Source organism: Equus przewalskii, chromosome 12 (genome assembly GCF_037783145.1).
Source record: "Equus przewalskii isolate Varuska chromosome 12, EquPr2, whole genome shotgun sequence".
Taxonomy (NCBI): domain Eukaryota; kingdom Metazoa; phylum Chordata; class Mammalia; order Perissodactyla; family Equidae; genus Equus; species Equus przewalskii.
This window is the reverse complement of record NC_091842.1, coordinates 26,275,537-26,300,947: the sequence shown is the minus strand read 5'-3', so window position 1 is coordinate 26,300,947 and position 25,411 is coordinate 26,275,537. Positions and strand designations below refer to the sequence as shown.

Genomic DNA, 25,411 nt, shown 5'->3' with positions numbered 1-25,411 from the left:
AAAGAAAAAAACATTGATACTCTAAATTTTACCACTGTGAATTATCTATATATTGACACCTTTAGTATTTAGGTCATTCAAAAAAATGATGGAATATGTAACAACATTGGTTTCTTCCCTCCTCCCTTCAAAATCTACAAAAATACCTAAGAATGATTGAGACAAAGGTAATGACTGAAACAAAAATAAACAATAACAAAAAATTAAACAAAAAAGCTGACCTGTTAAATTCTATTCCTCTACTTTCCCCCTCATGCTAAATTCCTATTGAAACAATCATCAGGATGTACAAATTTGGAAAAATATTCAACAGCACTAGAGACGGGTGCTGATCACCATGCAGAATAGAAAAGAAGTTTTGCTTAGTTATAGTACTGATGGAAAAGAAAAAAGGAAGTCATAAAAAGAAGACAAGTAATCCTTTGTTCTTCTATTTCCTCTATTACCAGACCGAATGTGGCACAACTGAAAAGGCACGAGGGTTTGCAGTGAACTCGTAATTCAAAGAGGCAAGACATGAAGAGGATAATGGCCCATGAAACTTGTCCTTTGAACTTTAGTCCTCCCTTTCCTATAGACCAGAACCATGAGAAGAATATTCAAGAGCATGTGTCTTTGAGAAAGCTATAAGAAGAGGTAATAGGCTGAGAAAAAAGTACTTAGTAGAACCAAAAATGATTATCAAAATGAAAGCCATTTTGAGAGGCAGTGAACAGCAAATTAGAAACCCCAGAAAAAGAGAAGGTAGAATACAAACTTCAGGAAGTCTACCATAACTTGAGAAATTCTCCCACCCAAAACATAATAGGAGTTCTGGAAAGAGAAAATAAATAATATAGAAAAGAAACAGTAACTAAATAATACAATAAAATAAACCAAGTTGATAAAAGTATGCATCCTGTTGCAGATTAAGCCAATGAAAATGCCACATCTAGATAAATTCTAGTGAATTTTTAATGCTTAAGGTATAAATAAGAATATGCAAGTATCCATAAAGAAATCATATGTATATTCTTCTGACTGGCTATTCATTGGGAGTAGATTTTTGTTCACAGATGAGAAAATTAAGCATCCTAAATCCTCCTCATTAATCAATAAGTGCAACGAAATTCCCACTAAATCCCAACCCGATTTTTCATAGAATTTGACAAAGTGATCCTAAAGTTCAAGTGGAAGCAAAGTGACAAGAATCACTGAAGAACAAAAAGGTATGGGGACAAGACTATCAGTTATTAAGACTTGTTATAAAGCTATAATGAGTAAAACTGATATCGACCCTGATATCAGTTTCCCCACATTAAACCCAGCATATATGGGGTTAAAACCAAAACACTCATTCCCTGCTTACTCTCTGGCTTCCTGGCTCCAGATTCTACTATCCTCCATGGAGACAGACACCGCCAAGGACAAGCACCTGGATCATCTCCTCCCAGCACAGAGATCCAGGCTGGTGGGAAAGCTGCTGACCAGCAAGGTCATGGGCTCCTTCCTCTCTGCAAGTAGTCTCGAGGCCAAAGACAGGCTGGTGGGAAAGCTCTGACCAGCAAGGCCATATGCTCCCCCTCCCCTACCTAAAACTTCAAATAAAAATCCTTCCTTTTGGCTTTTTGGGGAGTTTGGGATTTCAGTGTTAGCTGCCCTCTCTCCTTGCTCAGCGCTGTGCAGAAATAAAATTCCTACTTTCTTCCACCACACCCGGTGTCAGAGAGGATTAGCTTGCTGCACAACGGGTGAGTGAACTCACTTCAGGTTCGGTATCAAAACCATTGTTATAGTGACACAAAAATAGACTAAAAGAGATCAATAGAATGGAAAAGATTACCAGAAACAGACATTCATATATGGAAATGATGTAAAGCTGTGGTGGAATTAGAAACCAGTAGAGAACAATAAACTATCCAATAACTGATTGTAATAGCCCTATTTTCATATGGGAAATAAAATTAGGTTCTTACCTTATAAACAGAAGTATCAACTCTATGCTTATTGAGTTATCATAATAGCAATAAAATTAATCTATGAATATCTTATAAATGCAGTTTTATACATAGGAATTTATTTATATTAGTATGCATACTGTATGAGCAAATGTATGTGTACTATTGTGGGTAATAGCAAAAAATTGGAAATCACTTAAGTGTGCATTGATAGGGAACTAGTTAATTATAGTACCACTTCACAACAGAATATTAAACAACTCTAAAAAAACGCAATGTATCTCTATGTAGGAAGATGTGTAACATATTATTAGGTGAATAAAGCAAATTGTAGAATAGAAGGTTTAAAATTATTTTATTTAAGACTATAACTGGGGAGTTATTGCGGAGAAATGGAGAACTATTAATTTCTCACACCTCTGATCTCTTTTTTTTTTACAGTTCACATAACTGCCTTTATAACAAATAAACAAATCTGGGGATAAATAACTTTTATAACATTTTCTTACCCTCACCCATTGTCCTTACGTTTTAATTCCAACCTGAGCAGAAGATTAACCCCCAGTGCCAGTGCAACATTTGAGCTGAGACAGGCAGCAACCTTCTTGGTGAGGGTTAATTGCCCATAGTGCTGAGAAAGGGAATTAAATGGAAAAAAACTGGCAAAATACAGGAGGTTTCCAGCAGAAGCAGTCAAACGGGCTGCAAATAAGAAGGAAATTATAAGGTCAGTTTAAAGCAATATGCAAAATAATGAATTACAAATAACTTTTTATACAACAATAAAGGAATAGAATGTAAGCTCTATGAGGGAAGGTAATATGTCCTTCTTTTTTCACCCATGTGTCACCAATGTATGGCACACAGCATGTGCTCAGTAAATATGTGCTGAATGAATCAATTTATAGGGTGAGTTAATGTATAGGATATTTACCACATGTGATAAATATTTAGAGTCACTTAAACAAAGGTTGACTCATACATGTGTTATAAAAAATTCCTTCTTCCTTTCTAAAATTTATTCATTCATGACGACTTGGCTTGAGGATTATAAATGCATATCATCACTATTAATATAAGTTGAATATACTTAGTGTTTCCAGAGAGTTTGAAGTCATGGGTAGAATAAAAAGCCCTTGATGAAGTTTTTAACACGTTTCCAATCTAAATCATGATACTCAAAAGAAAGAATAGTTAAATAATTACTCAGAGTTGGATGTGGTTAGGTCCATAAATAGGGGATCCAATAAGCTAGAAAAAGAATTATTGTCAAGATTATCATCAAGATGATATAAAAACAACATTGATGAAGAAAGTAAAAAACACACAAATAAAACTATAATGTTATGAATTATCTTTCTTTAAATTACCTTGTTGAAATATTATTGACATATGAAAAGCTGTACATATTTAATGTAAACAACCTGACAAGACTGGAGATAAGTATATACCTGTGAAACTATCACCACAATCTATACTATAAATATATCTATCACCTCCTCAAGTTTCCTCATGCCCCCTTTATAATCATTACTTTTTCTGTAATAAGAACACTTAACATAAGATCTAACCTCTTAGTGAAGTTTTAAGTGTACAATATGGTATTGTTAACTACAGGAACTATGCTGTACAGTATATCTCTAAGACTTATTCATTTGCATAATGAAACTCTGTATTCTTTGACTAATACCTGTCTGCTTCCCCCTCCTCCCAGTCCCTAGCAACCACTATCCTATACTCTCCTTCTATAAGTTTGACTACATAAGTCAATATAAGACTATATGTGATTATACAAGACTATATAAGTCAATAAGTTATATAAAATTCCTTATACAAGTATATCATGTAGTATTTGTCTTTCTGTGTCTGGCTTATTTTACTTAGCATAATGTCTTTCAGGGTCATCTGTGTTCTTACAAATGGCAGAATTTCCTTCTTGTATAAGGCAGAACAATATCCCATTGTATGTACATACCATATTTTCTTTATCCATTCATCTGTTGAAGGACATTTAGGTTGCTTTCATGTCTGGGCTATTGTGAATAATGTTGTAAAGAATATGGAAGTGCAGATATCTCTTTGAGATACTGATTTCAATTCCTTTGAATATATACACTTAGAAGTGGGATTGCTGGATCATATGGTAGTTCTATCTTAAATTTTTTGAGGAATTTCCAAACTGTTTTCCACAGTGGTCGCAACAATATACATTCTCATCAAGGGTCTACAAAGGTTCTCATTTCTCCAAGTCCTCACCAACACATGTTATCCTTTGCTGTCTTTTAGTAATGGCCATCCTAACAGTTGTGAAGGGATACGTGAATCTAAATTCCAGAATTACCACATTATAAAATTTAAATGTAAAGTTTTGAAAAAATATCACAAGGCACACAAAGAAACAAGAAAGCACAGCCCATCCAAAGGAAAAGTAAATCAATAGCAATTGTCCCTAAGAAAGTCTAGATGGTGGACTTATTAGACCAATACTCTAAGACAAATGTTCTAAAGATGGTCACAGAGCTAAAGAAAGACAAGGATAAACTCAAGAAAACGATGTATGAACAAAACAGAAATATCAATAAAAAGGAAGAAAGCATAAAAAGGAACAAAAAAAATTCTGGAGCTGAATAATACAATAAAAGCAATGAAAAATTCACTAAAGGGCTTCAAAATAAAATTTATACATGCATAAGAAAGATTCAGTGAACTCAAAGACAGTACAATTCAAATGATCAACTCTGAGAAATACAAAGTAAAAAAATTGAGGAAAAGTAAACAACCTAGGGAACCTGTGGGACACCATAAAGTGGACCAATATATGCATTGTGAAAGTCCAAGAAGAAGAACATAGAATGAAGAAGAGATTATTTGAAGAAATAGTGGCTGGAAATTTCCCAAGTTTGATGACAGACATGAATATAAACATCCAAGAAGCTCAACAAACACCAAGCAGCATGACCCCAAAGGGACCCACACCAAGACACATTATAACCCAACTGTTGAAAGCTCAAGATAAAGAGAGAATCTCAAAAGCAGCAAGAGAGGAGGCAATTGTTACAAAGGATCCTCAATAAGATCATCAGCAGATTCTTCAGCGGAAACCTTGGAGGCTAGGGGACAGTGGGTTGATATATTCAAATTGCTGAAGGCAAAACAGTGAAAACTAAGAATTCTTAATGCAGCAAACTGTTCTATAACAATGAGGGAGAAATTAAGACATTCCTAAAGAAACAAAAAGACTTGTCCCGGAAGAGAACTAAAGCGAGTCTTTCAGGTTGAAATGAAGGACACTAGACAGTAACTGGAGACTGTTTGAACAAGTAAAGATCTCTGGTATAAGTTAATTCATGGACAATTATTAAACCTAGTATTATTGTAACCTTGTTTGGTAACTCTACTTTCTGTTTTCTACATGATTGAAGAAACTAATGCATTAAAATTATTAGTCCATTTTATTGCACACAAAATTCATAAAGATGCTGTTCTGTGACATCACTAGTTGAAAAGGGGTAGAAACAGAGCTTTATAGGAGCAGGGTTCTTGTATGCTACTGAAGTTATGCTGGTATAAATTTAAATCAGAGTGTTATAACATTAGGATATTAAATGTAATAACCATGTCAACCATAAAGAAAATAACTGTAGAATACAAACAAAAGGAAATAAGGGGATTAAAATTTTTCACCACAAAAAAAATCAACTAAACACAAAAGAATACAGTAATGTGGGAAATAAGGGAGAAAAAGGCTATAAGGCATATAGAAAACAGGTAACTAAATGGAATAAGTACATCCCTCCTTGTCATAAATTTTTATAAATAAAAATGGATTAAAGTCTCCCAAAAAAGACAGAGATTGGCAGAATGGTTAAAAAAATGCTCCAACAAATGCTGTCCACAAGAGACTCTCTTTATATCCAAAGATACAAATATGCTGAAAGTGTAAAATGGGAAAAGATATTATGTACAAACACTAACTAAAAGAGAGTGGAGGTGGCTGTATTATTATCAGAAAAAATAGACTTTATATTAAAGAAAGTTATGAGACAAAGAAGGACAGTATCTCTTAACAAAATGTTCAATAATGCAAGAAGACATAACAATTGTAAACATTTACACACCTAAGAACACACCTTCAAAATATATGAAGCAAAAATTGACCAAATTCAAGGGAGAAATAGATAATTTCACAGTAACGGTTTCAGACTTCAATGCTCCACTTCCAATAATGGATAGAACAGCCAGAAAGAAGATAAAGAAGGAAACAGAGGACACAAACAACACAATAAACCAACTAGATCTAACAGACATACACAGAACACTCTACCCAACAACAGATCATACATTCTTGTCAAGTGCATATAGGACAGTCTTTGGGATAGACCAAATGTTAGGCTGCAAATAAAATCACAAGAGCCTAAAAGATAGATATCATACAAATTATCTTCTCTGACCACAAAAGGATATAGTTAGAACACAATAACAGAAAGAAAATTGGAATATTCATAAGTTAGTGAAAATTTAGACAGCACACTCTTGAACCACCAAAAAATCAAAAAAGAAATCACAAGAGAAAGAAGATATATAGAGATAAATGAAAATGAAAACATAACATAACAAAACTTAAGGAATTCATTGAAAGAAGTACTAAGGCAGAAATTTATTGCTTACACTGAAAAAGAAGGATCTCGCATCAAAGACCTAACTTTACAATTTAAGAAACTCGAAAAAGAAGAAAAAAACCGAAAGCTAGCAGAAGGAAGGAAATAGTAAAGATTACTGCAGAGATAGAGAGTAGAAAAATAGTAGAATTAATAAACAAAAGCAAACGTTGGTTGTTGAAAAAGATTTTAAAAATCTGTAGCTAGATTGGCTAAGATAAATAAAAAAGAGAAAAAACATATTATTAAAATTAGAAATGAAAGTGGGGACATAACTGTTGACTCTATGGAAATAAAAAGAATTGTAAGAGAGTATTATAAACAATTGTATGTCAATGAATTGGATAAAACTAGATAAAATGGACAAATTCCTAGAAACACAAAACCTAACAGGACTGAATCATGATGAAACATAAAATCTGAATACACCTATTACTAGTAAGGAGATTGACTCAGTAATAAAAACCCCTTAACAAACAAAAGCTCTTAGTCTGATGGCTTTACTGGTGAATTCTGCCAAACCTTTAAAGAAGAGATAACATCAATCCTTTCCAAATTCTTCCAAAAAATGGAAGAGGAGGGGACACTTTCTAACTCATTCTATGAAACCAGCATTGTCCCAATACCAAAATCAGATAAAGATATGACAAGACAAGAAAACTACAAACCACTATCTCTTATGATTATATATGTGGAAAGACTTAAAATACTTCAAACAGAATTTAGCAGCATATTAAAAGGCTTATACACCATGACCAAGTGGGATTATTCCTGCAATGCAAGGATAGTTCAACATATGAAAATTGATAAATGTAAGACATAACACTAACAAAATCCACATGATTATCTCAATTTATGCAGAAAAAGTATTTGAAAAAATTTGGCACCCTTTTATGACAAATCACTTAAACTAGAAATAGAAGGAAACTACCTTAATATATCAAAGGCCATATAGTAAAAACTCACAGCTAAGATCATACTCAATGGTGAAAGACTGAAAGCTTTTCCTCTTAAATGGGAATAAAACAAGAATACCTGTTTTTACCATACCTACTCAACATAGTATTCAAAGTTGTAGCCAGAGTAATTAGGCAAGAAAATGAAATTACAGGCACCTAAATTTGAAAATAAATAGCAGTTGCTAATTATGTGATATTATAGTTGGAAAACCCTAAAGATTCCACAAAAAAACTGTTAGAACTAATTAACATATTCAACAAAGTAGGAGAAAAAAATCAAGATACAAAAATTAGCTGTTTCTATATACTAATAACGAATAATCCAAAAAGGAAATTAAGAGAACGATTCCATTTATAATAGCATCAAAATAATAAAATACTAAGGAATTAACTTAACCAAGGAGGTGAAAGATTGGTACACTGAAAACACAAAATATTGCTGAAAGTCTTAAAGAAGACAAGTAAATAGAAAGACATCACATGTTCATGGATAGGACGACTTAATATTAATGTCACTACTACTCAAAGTGATCTACAGATTGAATGCAATCCTTATTAATACCCCAATGAGACTTTTTTGCAGAAATGGAAAATCCATCCTAAAATTCATATGGACTCTCAAGGGATCCCAAATAGCCAAAACAATCTCGAAAAGGAAGGACAAAATAGGAGGACTCACACTTCGTGATTTCAAAATTTACTACACAGTTACAATAATCAAACAGTGTGGTACTGGCTTAAACACAGATATATAGAGTAATGGAAGAGAATAGAGAACTCAGAAATAAGCCCTCAGGAATATAGTCAAATGATTTTCAACAAGGATGCCAAGACCATTCAATGGGGGAAAAGAGAGTCATTTCAACAAATAATTCTGGGAAAACTGGACGTCCTCATGCAAAAGAAAAAGGTTGGACCTTCACCTAACACTATACATAAAAATTAACTCAAAATGGATTAAATACCTAAACATAGTCCCAAAACTATAAAACTCCCATAAGATAACAGGGAAAAAGCTTCATGACATTGGCTTTGGGAATGATTTCTTGGTGTAGGTAACAAAGGTAAAAATAGACAAATTGGACTTCATCAAAATTAATACCTTTTGTGCATAAAAGGACACTATCAACAGAGTCAAAAGGCAACACACGGAATGGGAGAAAAAATTTGCAGTGCACATATCTGATAAGGAATTAATAACCAGAATATACAAAGAACTCCTAAAACTCAAGAACAAAAAAGCAATTAACCCAATTTAAAAAATGGTCAAAGCTCATGAATAGACATTTCTCCAAAGAACATATAAATAAGTATATGAAATAATGCTCAATATTACTAATAAATTTATAGTTACACTAACAACAGCTGGGACATTCCTTATCCCCTTCAGAGTTACAGGTATTACTGATAGTAACCAAGATATACGTTTCACTTCTAAAATACACAATGGTAGACTCTTAAAAAAATTTAATAGAACTTTTATGACTCTGATAGGTTCCAGATAGCTGGTATAATTGAGAGACATAGTAGTCCCTGCAAACAACTCCTTTTCAAATTCTAGGCCTGCAAATGGACCACTAAATGGGTCTTTATCTTTCCACAGGTCAGAATCTCTCTTAATTCAAGTCCTCTTGGCTGAATTACACCTCACAATTTTAAAAAACTTTCCCACTGCACTTCCCTATATTTAAAAGGAGATATACCTAGTCTCCATATATGTAAATACTCCTTATATATGAAGTTTTTAAATAATATTTGTCACTATCTTTATAAATTTTTGATCTTATAAGGGCTGGAGGCCAGAGGGAGGGCATATACCCTCCTGGGATGCATTAAGATAGCTTGTCCCACAGGCCAGGCAGCTGCCCATCTGATATGGGACCCATTTGACACTAAATTTATACCACTCCAAAAAACCTTCCTGAATACGTTAGGGTTGGAAGGGTTGGATAATTAATCTGGGCTCTCCTGTGATCCCTCCAGGAAATTACTATTTAGTATTCCATGACTATTCTCAGACAATGTGCACTACCAAAAAGGGAGAGAGAAAACTCTACTTAGTAAATAAAAAACATATTTGGAGATAATAATAAATCAATACCATATCTCAAATGATGAAATCAAGCAACCTCTCCTTGGTAATAATACATGCTGGAGGAAAATCTGTATCAGACAACAAAGCCTGTTAAGTGCAGCTGCACACCATTCTGTTGGTTGTTGGTCTTGTTACTATTAGTGTGGGCGTTTTCATTGGTTTGCAATCTTGAGGCTCAAATCCTCCATGTAAGCCATTGTTTCAACCAAACATGGCAGATCCTGAAGTCCACATGTCATCAAGTTTGGCTGACAATCCCTACAACCCAAAGTCCTTGCCAGCTTGCCCATCACCAACCAAACAACTGAGGAAAAGGGCCCATTGTAATTGGAAAAATTAGAGGGCCTGCCTACAGGCTAATTCTGGAGCTCCAACCTCAGCCACAGATATTTTGGCTGACAAATGGCCTGACACCCTACTAAGAACACACATCCAATCAGGCCATATAATTTAAAACTTATTTGTAACAGAATAACCCATGTGGGTAAAACCTTGGACTGTTGGAAACTTTTAGATTCGACTATCCTTAATTGGAGCTATAATTGCACACAGTCAGGTTCTGGTGCTTTTGTCCCTTGCAATAGAATCATGGATGCCAACATCTTCTTTGCTGACTGTGCACCCACAAAGCCCCTTGATGTAAAAGATATTCGCAAGTCAAGCTCTTAGGCTCAATGTTGCCTTCAAATTACACTAGTGGCTCAGCCTTGTTATACTACTAGACAGCCGCAAAAACAAGACCTACATCAATATGAGCAGGTATCCACTTGGAAAGCACATCCTAGTCTCACATCCCCCATGACACTGTCCTGGCCCAAGAGCTCAGCATTATGGATAATTTTTCCTGTGCCAGAGATGACTTTACCCTGGACACTAAAACCTCTGTTCCAGTGATGCCCATGGGATGCCCCTCCTAAGGTGTTGACAAGTTGGACAAGGGACATTTATTGCTTTTCTTCATTTGCTATTAAAGATTCTAATATGTTGGCTGAGTTTTCAGTCTGCTTAGCCCATGGTCATGGCATACTCCCTGCTGCCAAAATGTATATCCGTACTTGAATGTATACCCCTTGCCTGAAAGGAAATGTGGGAGAGGTTACTACTGACTATGCCATTCTGAAAATTAAGAGAGACTATTGCTTCCCTCAGGAAGCACCTGCTTCATATCACTGAACACTTTGAACTCTTGGGGAGAGGACCACCCATTCCTAAAAGCTTCTCCTACTACCCACTTCCTCTAGCTTTCCACCACAACCTCCTACCCTGCATCTCTAACCATGACCACCATAACCATCCCTTCCCCCGATCATACACAAATACCACTAATCTTTACATATACTTTACTAACCTATCAGTTCCTACCATCCAACAAAACTGCCAGACCTGACACATTGACCTGAGAACTACACAAAGAAATTATTCTCAAAAATTTTATATATATAACTCATACTTTGAACAAACAACTCCTCTAAGATATTGTTAGAAACCCCAGAAATTTAAGATGTTTTCTTGGCTAAAGCCATATAAATGGGAACTTGGTTACAGGCTAGCCTACAAGGACTTCTTATACTTTGTATTAGTCTACTCGGGCTGCCATAAGAAAATACCATAGACTGAGTGGCTTAAATAATAGAAATTTACTTCTCACAGTTCTGGAGGCTGGGAAGTCAAGATAAAGGTGCTGGCTGACTTGACTCCTGGTGAGAGTTCTCTCCCTGGCTTGCAGATGGCTGCCTTCCTCCTATGTCCTTACATGGCAGAGAAAGAGAGAGAGCGAGCGAGCGAGCTCTCTGATGTCTCTTCTAATAAGGATACTAATCCTTATAAGACATTGGGAGTTACGGCTTCAACGTACAAATTTTGGGGGGACACAATTCAGTCCATATCATACTCCAACTTGTGCTCCTCCTTTTTACTCTCATAATAAAATGTTGTCTGTTCTGTCTAGGGTAACTTATGCTCTACCCTCAAAAAGTCTTCTCTACCATCATCCCAAAGGTTTCTTAATTTTTAAAAAACCATACTATTGAGGCATGGTTAACATGTAAAAATCTGTACATATTTAATGTATATAACTTATTAAGTTTGGGGATAAGTATACACCTGTGAAAGCATCACCACCATCAAGGCCATAGAAATATCCACCATCTTCCAAAGTTTCCACCCACCCCCTTTGTTATTATCATTATTATTTTTTATGCTAACAATACTTAACAAAAGATGTACCCTCTCAGCAGATTTTCAGGATACAATACAGTGCTGTTAGCTATAGGCATTATGCAATGTAGTAGATCTCCAGAACGTATTCATCCTGCATATTGAAACTTTGTACCCTTAGGCCATCACCTCCCCATTCACATCCACCCCCAGCACCTAGCAATCACCACTGTACTCTCTGCTTCTATGAATTTGACGTTTGGGTTTACACAGAGAATTGACTTCATGCAGTATTTGTCTTTCTGTGTCACATGTATCACTTAGCATAATGTCCTCCAGGTCCATCTATGTTGTCATAAATGGCAAAATTATCTTCTTTTTTAGGTTGAATAATATTCCATTGTAAGTATATACCACATTTTCTTTATCCATTCATCCATCAATGGACATTTGTGTTGTTTCCATATCTTGGCTATTGAGAATGATGCTGCAATGAACATGGAAGTGCAGACGTATCTTAGAGAGCCTGAATTTAATTCTTTTGGAAGAATACCCAGAAGAAGGATTGCTGGATCATACGGTAGTTATATTTTTAAGTTTTTGAGGAACTCCATACTGTTTTCTATAGAGGCTGTACCATTTTACATTCCCACCAACAGTGTACAGGTTCAAATTTCTCCACATTCTTGTACACTTGTAATCTTATTTTGTATAACAGCCATTCTAACAGGTGTGAGGTGATATCTCATTGTGGTTTTGATTTGCATTTCCCTGACAATTAGCGATTCTGAGCACCTTTTCACATACCCATTGGCCATTCATATGTCTTCCTCAGAGAAATGTTCATTCAAATGTCCACACTTGGCCCATTTTTTTCATTCAATTATTTGTTTTGTTACTACTGAGTTGTAGGAGTTCCTTATATATTTTGGATATTAACCCTTTATCCCTAGGTCAGGTTTATGTAATACATGAAAGTAGAGTGTTCCTATGAAAACTTTCATAAGCCAAATTGGTGTAAAGTGAAGAAGCAATCACCATTAATTTATATGGAAAAAATTGAGCATTCCAAGACCTGAAAAATAACACACGAAAATAAATCGAAATAAAGCACAGATGCTCACAAATACAGTTCAAAGCTCTGGTGGCTTGATGCTGAGACATTGAGTGTAGTTCCTGGGGAAGGAGCTTGGTGATGCCACTCTCGCTGCTCAAGGTGTGTGCTGCCTCTATAATGACTCGCTGCAATACAATTGCTGAACACTATTTTCACTTTTTGTCTTTCTTTCATATAAGTGAAAATCCTCCTCGAATTTCTTTTGGTTAGCAAAAAGAGGTACTAATGTAGGTCTTTTGTAAAAGTGAAGTGGCGTAAAGCAAATTTTTGGATAGCAGAGGAAGCCTTATTTGGTTTGCAAGTATTTTCTCTCATTCCATAGGTTGCTTCTTCATTTTCTTATTTACTTTGTTGTGCGAAAACCTTTTACATTGATGTAGTCCCACTTGTCTACTTTTGCTTCTGTTGCCTGTGATTTTGGTGTCATATCGATGAAATCATTGCCAAAACCAAGGTGAAGAAGGTTTTGTCCCGTTTTCTTTTAGGAGTTTTACAGTTTCATGCCTTACATTTAAGTCTGTAATCCATTTTGAGTTAATATTTGTGTATGGTGTAAGATTAGGGCCAAATTTCTTTTTTTCGCATGTGGATATCCAGTTTTCCAATACCATTTGTTGAAAAGACTATCCTTTCCACATCCATTCTTTGTGTGTTCTTGGCACTCACAGTGAATATCAGTTGATGCATGTGTGTGGTTTTATTTCTGGGCTCTCTTTTCTCTTCCATTGGTATGTGTTGTTTTTATGCCAGTATCATAGTGTTTTAATTACTGTAGCTTTGTGATATATTTTGAAATAAGGAAGTGTGATGTCCCCAAGCCTTGTTCTTCTTTCTCAAGATTGCTTTGGCTACTTAGGGTCTTTGGTGATTCCATACGAATTTTAGGGTTTTTCCCCCTACTTCTGTAAAAAAAATGTTATTGAGATTATGATAGGTATTACATTTAATCTGTAGTTCACTTTGGGTTAGTATGGACATTTTAACAATATTAAGTCTTCCAATCCATAAATACAGGATGTCTTTCCCTTTATTTGTGTCTGCTTTAATTTCTGGTCATCAATGATTTGTAGTTTTCAGGGTACAAGTCTTTCACTTCCCTGGTTAAGTTTATTCCTAAGTACTTTGTTCTTTTTTGACGCTATTGCAAGAGGAAATGTCTTCCTAATTTCTTTTGTGGATAGTTCATCATTAAAGTATAGAAATGCAAGTGATTTTTGTATGTTGATTTTGTATCCAACACTTCACTGAATTTGCTTATTAGTTCTAACATTTTTTGTGTGGAGTCTTTAGGATTTTCTAAATATAAGATCATGTCATAAGCAGAGATCTTTTTACTTCTCCCTTTCTGATTTGGATGCCTTTTATTTCTTTTTCTTGCTCAACTGCTCTGGCTATGACTTCCAGTACTATGTTGAATAGAAGCGGTAAGAGTGGGCATCCTTGCCTTGTTCCTGATCTTAGAGGAAAAGCTTTCAGTTTTTCACCATTGAGTATGATGCTAGCTGTGGGCTTCTCATATATACCTTCCTTATATACCTAAATGGTTGAGCCTATTTTTCATGAAACAGTATTGAATTTTGTCAAATGCTTTTTCTGTGTCTATTGAGATGAACTTAAGATTTTTGTCTTTCATTCTATTAATGAGGTCTAACATATTAATTGATACGTGTATGTTGAAACTTCTTTGTATCCCAGGGATAAATCCCACTTGGTTACAGTGTATGATCCTTTTTTTTTTTTTTAAAGATTGAGCTAACATCTGTTGCCAATCTTTTTTTTTTCTTCTTCTCCACCAAGCCCCCCAGTATATAGCTGAATATTCTAGTTGTCAGTGCCTCTGGTTGTACTATGTGGGATGCTGCCTCAGCATGGCCTGATGAGTGGCGCCATGTCCACGTCCAGGATCTGAACAAGTGAAACCCTGGGCTGCCAAAGCAGAGCACACAGACTTAACCACTTGGCCATGGGGCTGGCCCCAATGTATGATCCTTTTAACGTGTTTGTGGATTTGGTTTGCTAGTATTTTGTTGTTCATCAGGGTTATTGGCCTGTAGTTTTCTTTCCCTGTGGTGTCTCTGTTTGGCTTTGATATTAGGGTGATGCTGGCATTATTAAATGAGATGGGAAGTGTTTTCTCCTCTTCAATTTCTTGGAAGAGTTTGAGAAGCTTATCTTTAAACATTTAGTAGAATTCACCTGTGAAGGCCTCTGGTCCTTTTTTTGTTGTGAGATTTTTTTTTATTACTGATTCAATCTCCTTGTTCTTGGTCTCTTCAGGTTTTCTTTTTCTTCATGATTTAGCCTTGGTAGGTTGCGTTTCTAGGAATTTATCTATTTTTTCTAAGCTTTCCAATTTGTTGGTGTGTAATTGTTCACAATAGTCTCTTATGATCATTTGTATTTCTGTGGCATCAGTTGTAAAGTGTTCTCTTTCATTTCTGACTTTGAGTGTTTTCTCTTTTTTTTCTTAGTCTAGTGAAAGTTTTGTCAATTTTCTTTAGCTTTTCAAAACCAAATCTTAGTTTTGGTGATTTATTTCTGTTGTTTTTATATTCTCTCTTTCATTTATATCTGTTGTATTCTTTATTATTTCCTCCCTTCAGTTTAGCTTATTAATCTTCTAACCCTTAAAATTAGCTTGTTTACTTGAGCCTTTTCCTTTTTAAATGAATGTGTTTATTGCTATAAATTTCCTCTTGGTGCTGCTTTTGCTGCATCCCATGAGTTTTGTTATGTTGCTTTTAGTTTTCATTTGTCTTGAGATATTTTCTAATTCCCTTTCATTTCTTCTTTGACTAATAGTTGTTCAAGAGTTTTTAAAAATTCACGAATTTGTGAATTTTCCCATCACTTTCTTTTTAAGGTTTTATTCCATTGTGATCAGAAAATATACTTGGAATGATTTCAGTCTTCTCAAATTTTTTAAGACTTGTTTTGTGACCTGAAATGTGTTCTGTTCTGGAGGATATTCAGTGTGCACTTGAGAAGAATGGGAATTCTGCTGCTGTTGGGTTGAATGTTCTGTATATATCTGTTCACTTGGCCTATAGTGTAGCTCAAATCTCTTTCTTTATTGATTTTCTGTATGGATGTTCTATTCATTGTTGAAAGTGGGGGTATTGAAGCCTTCTACCCTTACTGTATTACTGTCTATTTCTCCCTTCAGATATTTCAAAGTATGCCTTATATATTTAGGTGTTCTGACATTAAGTGCATATATATTTATAATTGCTATATCTTCTTCATGAATTGACCTTCTTGTCATTATGTAATATCCTTCTTTGCCTCTTGTGAAAGTTTTTGACTTAAGGTCTATTTTATATAAGTATACCTGCCACTTCTGCAGCCTTTTGGTTATGATTTTTACAGAGTATCCTTTTCCATTCCTTCATTTTGAACCTGTGTCCTTAATTCTAAAGTGAGCCTCTCATAAACAACAAATAGTGATATCTTCTTTTTTCATCTATTCACCCACTTACTGGTTTTTGACTGGAGTGTTTAATTCATTTATGTTTAATAAAGTAATTATTGATAGATAAGGACTTACTATTGCCCTTTTGTTACTTGTTTCTGATTCATAGTTCTTTGTCTCTCTTTTCTTCTCTGCCATCTTCTTTTGTGATTTGTCAATTTTTGCAGTGAGAAAGTGATTCTTTTTTTGTGTGTGTGTATGTGTATTTACTATAGGTATGTCCTTTGTGGTTACCATGAGCCTTACATAAAATATCTTATAGTTCTAACAGTCTCTTTTAAGCTGATAACAACTTTAATTGCATAAAAAACTCTACCCTTTTAATTCTTCCTCCTCAAAGTTTATGTTAGATGTCACAATTTACATATTTTTATATTGTGTATACATTAAAATTTTTGTATTTATAGCTATTCTCATTACTTTTGTCTTTTAACTTTTATACTGGAATTAAAATGGAATTACTCAGTGCCATTACAATATTACAATATTGTATCTGTCTATATATTTGCCTTTACCAGTGAGTTTTGCACTTTCAAATGAATTGTGTTTCTCTTTAGCATCATTTTGTTTCAACTTGAAGAACTCCTTTTAGAATTTCTTGTAATACAGGTATACTGGTAATAAACTTCCACAGATTTTGTTTGTCTGTGAAACTCTTTATCTCTCCTTTATTTTTAAAGGACAGTTTTGCCCAGGCTAGTACAGATATAACTCGTTTTATTGTGCTTTGTGTTTTGCACTTTGCAGGTACTGCATTTTTTATAAGACCCTCTATCAGCAAAAAGATTATGACTCACCGAAGGTTCAGATTATGGTTAGCACTTTTTTTCAATAAACTATTTTTTTAAATTAGTGTACATAAACTGGTTTTTCAGACATAATGCTACTGTACATTTAATAGACTACAGTATAGTGTAAACATAACTTTACATGCACTGGAAACCAAAAAATTTGTGTGACTTACTTTATTGTGATATTCGCTTTATTGTGGTGGTCTGGAAGTGAACCTGCAATATCTCCAAAGTATGTGTGTATTCTTGGTTGGCAGTTTTCTTTCAGCATTTTGAATCATAGCCTTCAAGGTTTCTGCTGAGAAATCCATTGACAATTTTACAAGGATTCCCTGTACATGAAGATACAGTTTTCTCTTGCTGCTTTCAAAATTATCTTTTTCTTTGACTTTTGACAATTTGATTGTAATGTGTCTCCATGTAGACTTCTTTGGGTTCATTCTATTCGGGGTCTATTTGGAGGCTTCATGAGTCTGGATGTCTGTTTCTCTCTCCGGATTATGGAACTTTTCAGCCATTATTTCTTTAGATAAGCTTTCTGCTTTCTCTTTTCTCCTTCTGAGACTCCCATAATGCATATATTATTTACTTTATGTTAGTGTCCCATAATTCCCTTAAGAGTTAGCCTTTCTTCACTCTTCTTCATTTCTTTTTGCTTCTCTAACTGGATAATTTCAAATGTCCGTTCATTGAGTTTGCTAATACTCTCTTGTGCTTGATAAAGTCTGCTTTTTAATCCCCCTAGTGAATATTTCAGTTCAATTACTGAATCCTTCAACTAAGAATTTCTATTTAGTTCTTTTTTTTATTGTTTCTATCTCTTTGTTGGTATTCTCATTTTGTTCATGTATTGTTTTCCCGAATTCATTTAGTTATCTTTGTTGTTTTGTAACTTACTGAACTTCTTAAGATGAGCTGGGGAATGAGAGATGGTAGGTTGGTAAATTTAAATGTCACAATGTTCTCTTACTGAAATCTACCAGCTTCTCTCTTTTCAACTCCCCTGGGTGGTGTAAGTTTTTAAAATTTGATTCTAGAGTTTTGAAAAAGTTGTTTCTGACAGTTTTTCTCAGGAGCTCAGCTTTGACAGGGAGCTAGAGATAGAAAGCTGGGCTACCAGATGTTGGAACTGTCAATTAAAGCAACAAGCCAAAACAGAAGTAACAGAAGCCTTTAATCACTTACTGCAATAGTATAAGCAAAAGGCTAAAACGGAGAAAGCACCAACTTTCCCCTGTTCTATTTCCTCCATGGATCAGTACAGTGGTTGAGAATCACATGGATCATCACAGATGTGGGGTGTCTTCATCTCACTGGGGACTGGAGGAGAGCTACAAGTGGAAAAGTTCTGAGTGCTGAGTCACAGTGGAGAAAAATGTCTTCAATGTTCACCCCCATCCCCAACACACACACTAAAGAGGTCTCTGCAGAAGCACCTAGTAATGAAGAGAGACATAGTAATGAAGGCAGCTGGGTTAGGAATGCAACTATACATAAGAGCATGGTGTCAACAGGGGTACTCTCATCTGGAGGCTCTAGGGACAAATGCACTCCTTGCCTATTCCAGCTCTTGGTGTCTGCAAGCATTCCTTGGTTTGTGGCTGCAGCAATCCAAATTCTGTGTTTCAGCATCTTAAGTTGTAGAAACCTGACTTCCCTTTAGGTTACTTTGCCCCAATCACTTTATAACTCTTAATTGTTGTATGTATTTTCTTTACTTAGATTTGGCAACACATTGGATGGTGTATAACTTTGCTTCATCCATCAAATTTGACCTGAGAAACACAGGAGAATTAGAATAGTCTGCTATACTTATGCCTATTTTTACCCATTTCCATGTTCCTTCCTTTGTAAAGTTTTAAGACTTATGTTATAATTTCCTTTCTGTTTAGAAAACTTCCTTTAGCCACTTTTTAATGGTAGTTTGCAAGCGACAAATTCTTTTCATTTTTCTCCTGAGGATGTCTATACTTCCTATTCATTCCTGGAGGATAGTTTTGCTGGATCTAGAATTAATTGTTGGCAGTTCTTTTCTTCAGCATTTGAAAAATGTGCCACTTCCTTCTACTTTTAGATGAGAAATTTACAGTCATTCAAATTGACGCTCCCCTATAAATAATGTAATGTTTCTCTCTGGCTGTTTTTTTTTCACTGTCTTCAGTTGTCATAAGTTTAATTGTGATGTGTCTTGGCATGAGTTTCTTTAAGTTTATCCCATTTGGGGTTTACTCAGCTTCTTGAGACTATAAGTCTTTCACCAGATTTGATAAATTTTCAACCATTATTTATTTGAATACTTTTTCAGTCCCATTTTTTCTACTCTTCTTTTGAGACTCCATTGATATGTTAGATATGTTGTTATTGTCCTACAGGTCTTTGAGAATCTATTCATCTTTTCAGCATATTTCCTCTCTATTCAGAATGTGTAAATTCTATTGATCTGTCCGCAATTTCTCTTATTCTATCCTCTTGTCTTCATTTTCCTTAAGTTTTTAAGTTTGTTATTGTGTTTTTCAGGACAATAATTTCCATTTGGTTCTTTTTTATCACTTCTATTTCTTTGCTGAGATTTCTATTTTTCCATTTGTTTCAAGAGTTTATAATTGCTTGACTAAGTATTTTTATGATGGCTGCTTAAGTTCCTTGTCAGGTAACTGCAATATCTACTTCATCTCCACGTTGGTGTCTGTTGACATGAATGTCATTTCTCATTCATTTTGCGATTTTCCTGGTTCTTTGTATGATGAGTTATTTTCTATTGTGTGCTGATCATTTTAGGTATAATGAGACTCAGAATCCTAATCTTTTTTTTTTTTTTTTTTTTTAAGCAGGCTGTGCCTCTGTGAAGGTGTATCACAAAGGTCAGGTGGGTGTGTATGTTCTTCCTCCCTGCTGACACTTCCTTGGAAAAAATAGGGTAATAACCCTGCTTCATTGCAGAGAGATGAGGTGGAACTTCAAATCTCTCCTTGGGTCTGCTGACACTTTCCTAATGAAAGTGGGGCACTGACTCACACCAACTCTGACTGAGGGTGGAAGCTCAGCTCCCCACTGGGCCTCACTGATGCTACAGGGTGAGAGGTGGGGAAGGAGTGGTGACTAGCTGTGCACCACATTTTCTTTAGTCTCATTGCTGTTGGGTAGATGTGGAAGATCAGCTCCCTACTTGGCCTTGCTGACACCAGGGTTGCTTATTAGAACTGACTTGTACTACCTGTTAAGTCTTACTGATGCTGTCTGTGTGTGGATGGAAGTCCAACTCATTACCGGACCCTGGCAATACCCTGGCAAGGGAATTGGAATACTGCTTGATTCTGGAGAATAGGCGATTGGGATGAAGGATTAACTTCTTTCTTGACCCTGCTTCAGCCATGCAGGTTGGGGTGCAGTCATCTTCCCCTTAGTGTTGGGCTGGAGTAGGACAAATATTGCCAAAAGTCTTTTTTATTGGTAGGCCATCCCCTTACTAGACCTTTGGCTTGGGAGAACAAGCTTTTCTTAGAACTTTTTCTGTGCCTGTTGGTTACAGATTGGAGGTTACTGCAGTGTTTTTTCAAAGATATATGGGAAGCAATAAGAAAATACAGGGAATGTAAGGTCATTTAATTCCTCAAGTTCTGAGGTCTCTAGGCAGCCTTCTTTATATATTTCAGGGACTTCCTATGCTTGTTTATTGTTATATCAAAGATTTTTAATTGTAAGGGGTAGGACTTGGGCAGATGAGGCTATTCCATCTTTGTGGAGCTATATATTTAAAAAATAAATATTTAAAGCCATATATTTAAAAATAAGTTAAAAAAACCCAACATTTTAATTGTTTTAGTTGAGAGAGTGATTCCAATTATTTAGTCTATCATACCACCAGAAATAAAATTCCCCTTCCTTTAAGTTTTTATAAATGCAGTGATTCCTGTTTATCTGGCAATATTATCTTGATCTTCAACACACCACCTTATGTTTTAGCTCAACAAATTATTTTTCTTTATACATGATTTTGTTGTGTTAATTGTCTTGTTAGGGTCCTCAAGACCACCCCTGAGTTTGATGACCTGCTAGGACAATTCACAAGATTTAGCGTATAGTCGTACTTACAGCTATGGTTAATTAATAGTAACACTGTAATAACAACAGAAAGATACAAAGCACAGTCAGCAAAGGGAAAAGGAGAATGAGGCAAAGCCCAGAGGAAAGCAGGCACAAGCTTCCAAGAGTTCTTTCTAAGTGGAATCACACAAGTTGTGCTTAATTCCCCCAGCAGTGAACTGTGACAACATGTGTGAAATATTGTCGACCAGATGCTCATTAGAGATCCAGTGACCAACGTTTTTATTGAGGGCTAGTCACATAGGCATTCTCTGCCTAACAGATACCAAGATTCAAGAGTCAGTATAAACCATATTGTTTGCACAAACAGTATAGCTACAGTGAGCCACTCTTATTATTTAGAGGATGGTGGGACTCTTCCCCAAGTTTAAGTTCCCAGATGCCAGCCAAAGGCCAACATTTCAAGCAGGCCTTTCTAAGGATAGGAGTCTCAGGCTTGCTTTTCTTCTCCGCACAATTGTGAAAATCAATCAGCTGATAATATCTGTGATAATATATTAAAGGCTAAATTACCAGTGATGTTGAAAAGTCTTAACTGTGAAACTATATTTATACTCTAAAATTTTTTAATAGGGATAGTATTCTGATGGTTCAGTATGGAAGAAAGATACAGGAGGAATAATACTTGGTTAATACTTGGAGTCTAAAAAAGAAACATTCCTGAATCTTTTGGGAAGTGATTTAAAAACTGCTAGCAGAGAACTATTTCTACAAAATCCTTAATAGAACAATATGGGGTTATTTGATCACACATATTTTTCTTGTGTGAGCTTTCACAGAGAATCAGTTTTCCTTTGTACTTATGTATATGGTACAAGTTCTTGCCACGTGGTAAGTGCACAAAGGATATGCTGAATAAATGAATGAATACCTCCATCCTTTGACATGCTTTCAGAAGTGATTTGAAACCAACTTCTGTAAGAAGCGTTGTCCAGTTTATCCTAAGTTCCAACTATCACAATTTTATTTTATATCTTATTTCTATATATACATTGGGCCATTTTAATTTTAAATGCTCTATACCTCCTGTCAAATCATTTTATATGCAAAATACTTTCTATGTTAGAATCTAAGTCAAGACTATACATGAGGTAGCCAGAAGGAGCTCCCAAACATGATCCTATTTGGGCCAATTAAAACAAATTGTTACAGGAGAAGTCTTAGACTCACCTTTACTGAAGAATGTGCTAATCATAAAGCCAAAGAATATTGAAGCAATGGAATAACACATAAGAAAGATAAAGATGAAACTATAGTCACTGTAGCGGAAGATTGGATCACCGACAATCTACAATAAAACAATTATGACATCATGTAAGGTACACAATAAGTAGTGTCACAAAAAAAAACAAGGGAAGAGGGAGAAAATGATGGTCTTTAATGAAATATATCACACTGCTCAGTGACTGAAACTCAATGAGATGGAAAAATAACTAAATAAAATTTCTTACACAAGGGTTTAAGTTTTTCTCAGCAATTCGGTCGCCTCTGAGTTTCCCTAGTGGAGACAATAAAAGCTATATTTCACCTCCCTGACAACCTGAGACAAATCAGTCCTCGTTATATTACTTTTTCCCTTTCAAAGGATAGCTGCAGCAGGCTGCAATCAACTGGAAATAAGATGTCCAATATAGTAGCCATTAATCACATGTAGCTACTTAGCACTTGGAATGTGTGATTCCAATCACACATGGAGCACTTAGAGCACACATGAGCACTTGGAATGAGCTAGTGTGATTGAGGAACTGAATTTTAGTTTTCATTTAACTGTAGCTATTTTTAATTTAAGTTAAACATAGAAAGCAGTGTCAAGTACAGACCCAGCATTCCTAATGAAAATACAGCATATGAACCTAGATGTGCTATAAATATAAAAGATACACTGGGGTTTGAAGACTTAGTACACAAAAGTATGTAAAATATCTCGTTTTAATTGGTTGCATGCTGAAATTATATTTTGTATATACTGGCTTAAATTAAATATTAAGACAATTTCATCTGTTCTTTTTGCTTTTCAAAAATTTCTAGTTTCTAGTTCAAAAATTATTGCTACTAAAAATTTAATATTACATATGTGACTCATATTTCTATTGGACAGCACAAAACTAGACACTTGCCTTGGCAAAGAATAACACACATATCAAAATGATAATAATGATATAAAAGAGGAAGAATGTGAAGAAATACGCAGCCCATATCATCCAGTTTCTAAGTCCAATTATGAGCTGGTACTCCTGTAGAAAGTCAACACAAATCAAATATTACATATATCAGCAATTCATAGTGCTTTCACATATATTTTTCTAATTAAATTCCCATAAAACCCATACAAATGGGTAATATCATCTCCATTTTATGAATGCAAAAAATCAAGGCTCAGAAAGTCAAGTGTATTGATCAAAATTATGCAGTTAGGAAGGGCAGTACTGGAATTAAAATATATTTCTCTAGATTTTCCACACTACACCCAACATTGGACCAAATGGAAAACATTTCAAATTAAACCTTGACATATTGAGACTAAGATCTCTTTCCTATTATACTATACATCCAAGAATATTAGGAAAATGTATCTTTCATTTTTCTAAGGAAGACTCACCCTGAGCTAACATCTGTTGCCAATCTTCCTCTTTTTTTGCTTGAGGAAGAGTAGCCCTGAGCTAACAACTGTGCCAGTCTTCCTCTATTTTGTATGCGGGTCACTACCACAACATGGCTGATGAGTGGCAAAGGTCCGTACCCAGGATCCACACCTGCAAACCCAGGCCGCCAAACAGAGCATGCAGAACTTTAACCACTCAGCCATGGGGCCGGCCCTTCTGCATTTTTGTTTTTGTTTTAAAAAAATTCAATTATAAGTGAGAAGTTGGCTTTATTTCTTATGCTTGTTCCTTGTAGGCAATGTGTCTTTTCCACCCTCTCTGGCTGCCTTCAAGATTTTCTTTTTGTCTTTGGTTTTCATCAGTTTGAATATGACATGCCTAGGCACGTGTGTGTGTGTGCACGTACACTCTATTTATCCTGCTTTGTGTTCTCCGAGCTTCTTGGATCTGGTTTGATGTCTATCATTAATTTTGGAAAATACTCTGCCATTATTTCTTTAGCTCTATTCTCTTATTTGGGAGTCCAATTATGTATATGTTATATCATTTGATGTTGTCCTACACCTTTTAGATGCTTTCTTCTGGATTTTTTTTTAACTGAGTTATTGATAGGTTACAATCTTGTGAAATTTCAATTGTACATTAATGTTTGTCAGTCATGTTGTAGGTGCACCACTTCACCCTTTGTGCCAACCCCCCACCCCACCTTTCCCCTGGTATCCACTAAACTGTTCTTAGTCCATAATTATAAATTCCTCATATGAGTGGAGACATACACAGATTATCTTTCTCTCGCTGGCTTATTTCACTTAACATAATTCTCTCAAGGTCCATCCATGTTATTGCAAATGGAATGATTTTGTTCTGTTTTGCAGCTGAGTAGTATTCCATTGTATATATGTACCACATCTTCTTTATCCATTCATCTGTTGCTGGACACTTAGGTTGCTTCCACGTCTTGGCTATTGTAAAGAGTGTTGCAATAAACATTGGGGTGCATAGGACTTTTGGGATTGCTGACTTCAAGCTCTTTGGATAAATACTCAGTAGTGGGATGGCTGGATCGTATGGTAGTTCTATTTTTAATTTTTTGAGGAATCTCCATACTGTTTTCCATAGTGGCTGCACCAGTTTGCATTCCCACCAGCAGTGTATGAGGGTTCCTTTTTCTCCACAACCTCTCCAACATTTGTTGCTATTAGTTTTAGATATTTTTGTCATTCTAACGGGTGTAAGGTGATATCTTAGTGTAGTTTTGATTTGCATTTCCCTGATGATCAGCGATGATGAGCATCTTTTCATGTGCCTATTGGCCATCAGTATATCTTCTTTGGAGAAATGTCTGTTCATGTCTCCAGCCCATTTTTTGATTGGGTTGTTTGATGTTTTGTGGTTGAGTTGCGAGAGTTCTTTATATATTATGGATATTAAGCCTTTGTCAGATATATGACTTGCAAATATTTTTTCCCAGTTAGTGGGTTGTTTTTTTGTTTTAATCCTGTTTTCATTTGCCTTGAA

At 35.3% G+C, this 25,411-nt stretch overlaps 1 protein-coding gene across 23 annotated transcripts in view; it reads right to left on the bottom strand.

The window, feature by feature from the left end:
• Nucleotides 1-25,411, bottom strand: part of LOC103567621 (phospholipid-transporting ATPase ABCA3-like) — a 223,642-nt gene that overhangs the window by 148,948 nt on the left and 49,283 nt on the right. For 21 of the 23 annotated variants that reach the window (XM_070568409.1, XM_070568408.1, XM_070568411.1 and 18 more), the window contains 3 exons: nt 23,408-23,524; nt 22,461-22,578; nt 2,466-2,639 (listed from right to left, as the gene is read on the bottom strand). In XM_070568409.1, the coding sequence (XP_070424510.1) occupies nt 2,466-2,639; nt 22,461-22,578; nt 23,408-23,524 (409 nt within the window). The remainder of the gene's footprint in view (nt 1-2,465; nt 2,640-22,460; nt 22,579-23,407; nt 23,525-25,411) is intronic. The other 2 variants (XM_070568431.1, XM_070568432.1) reach the window with 1 other exon arrangement.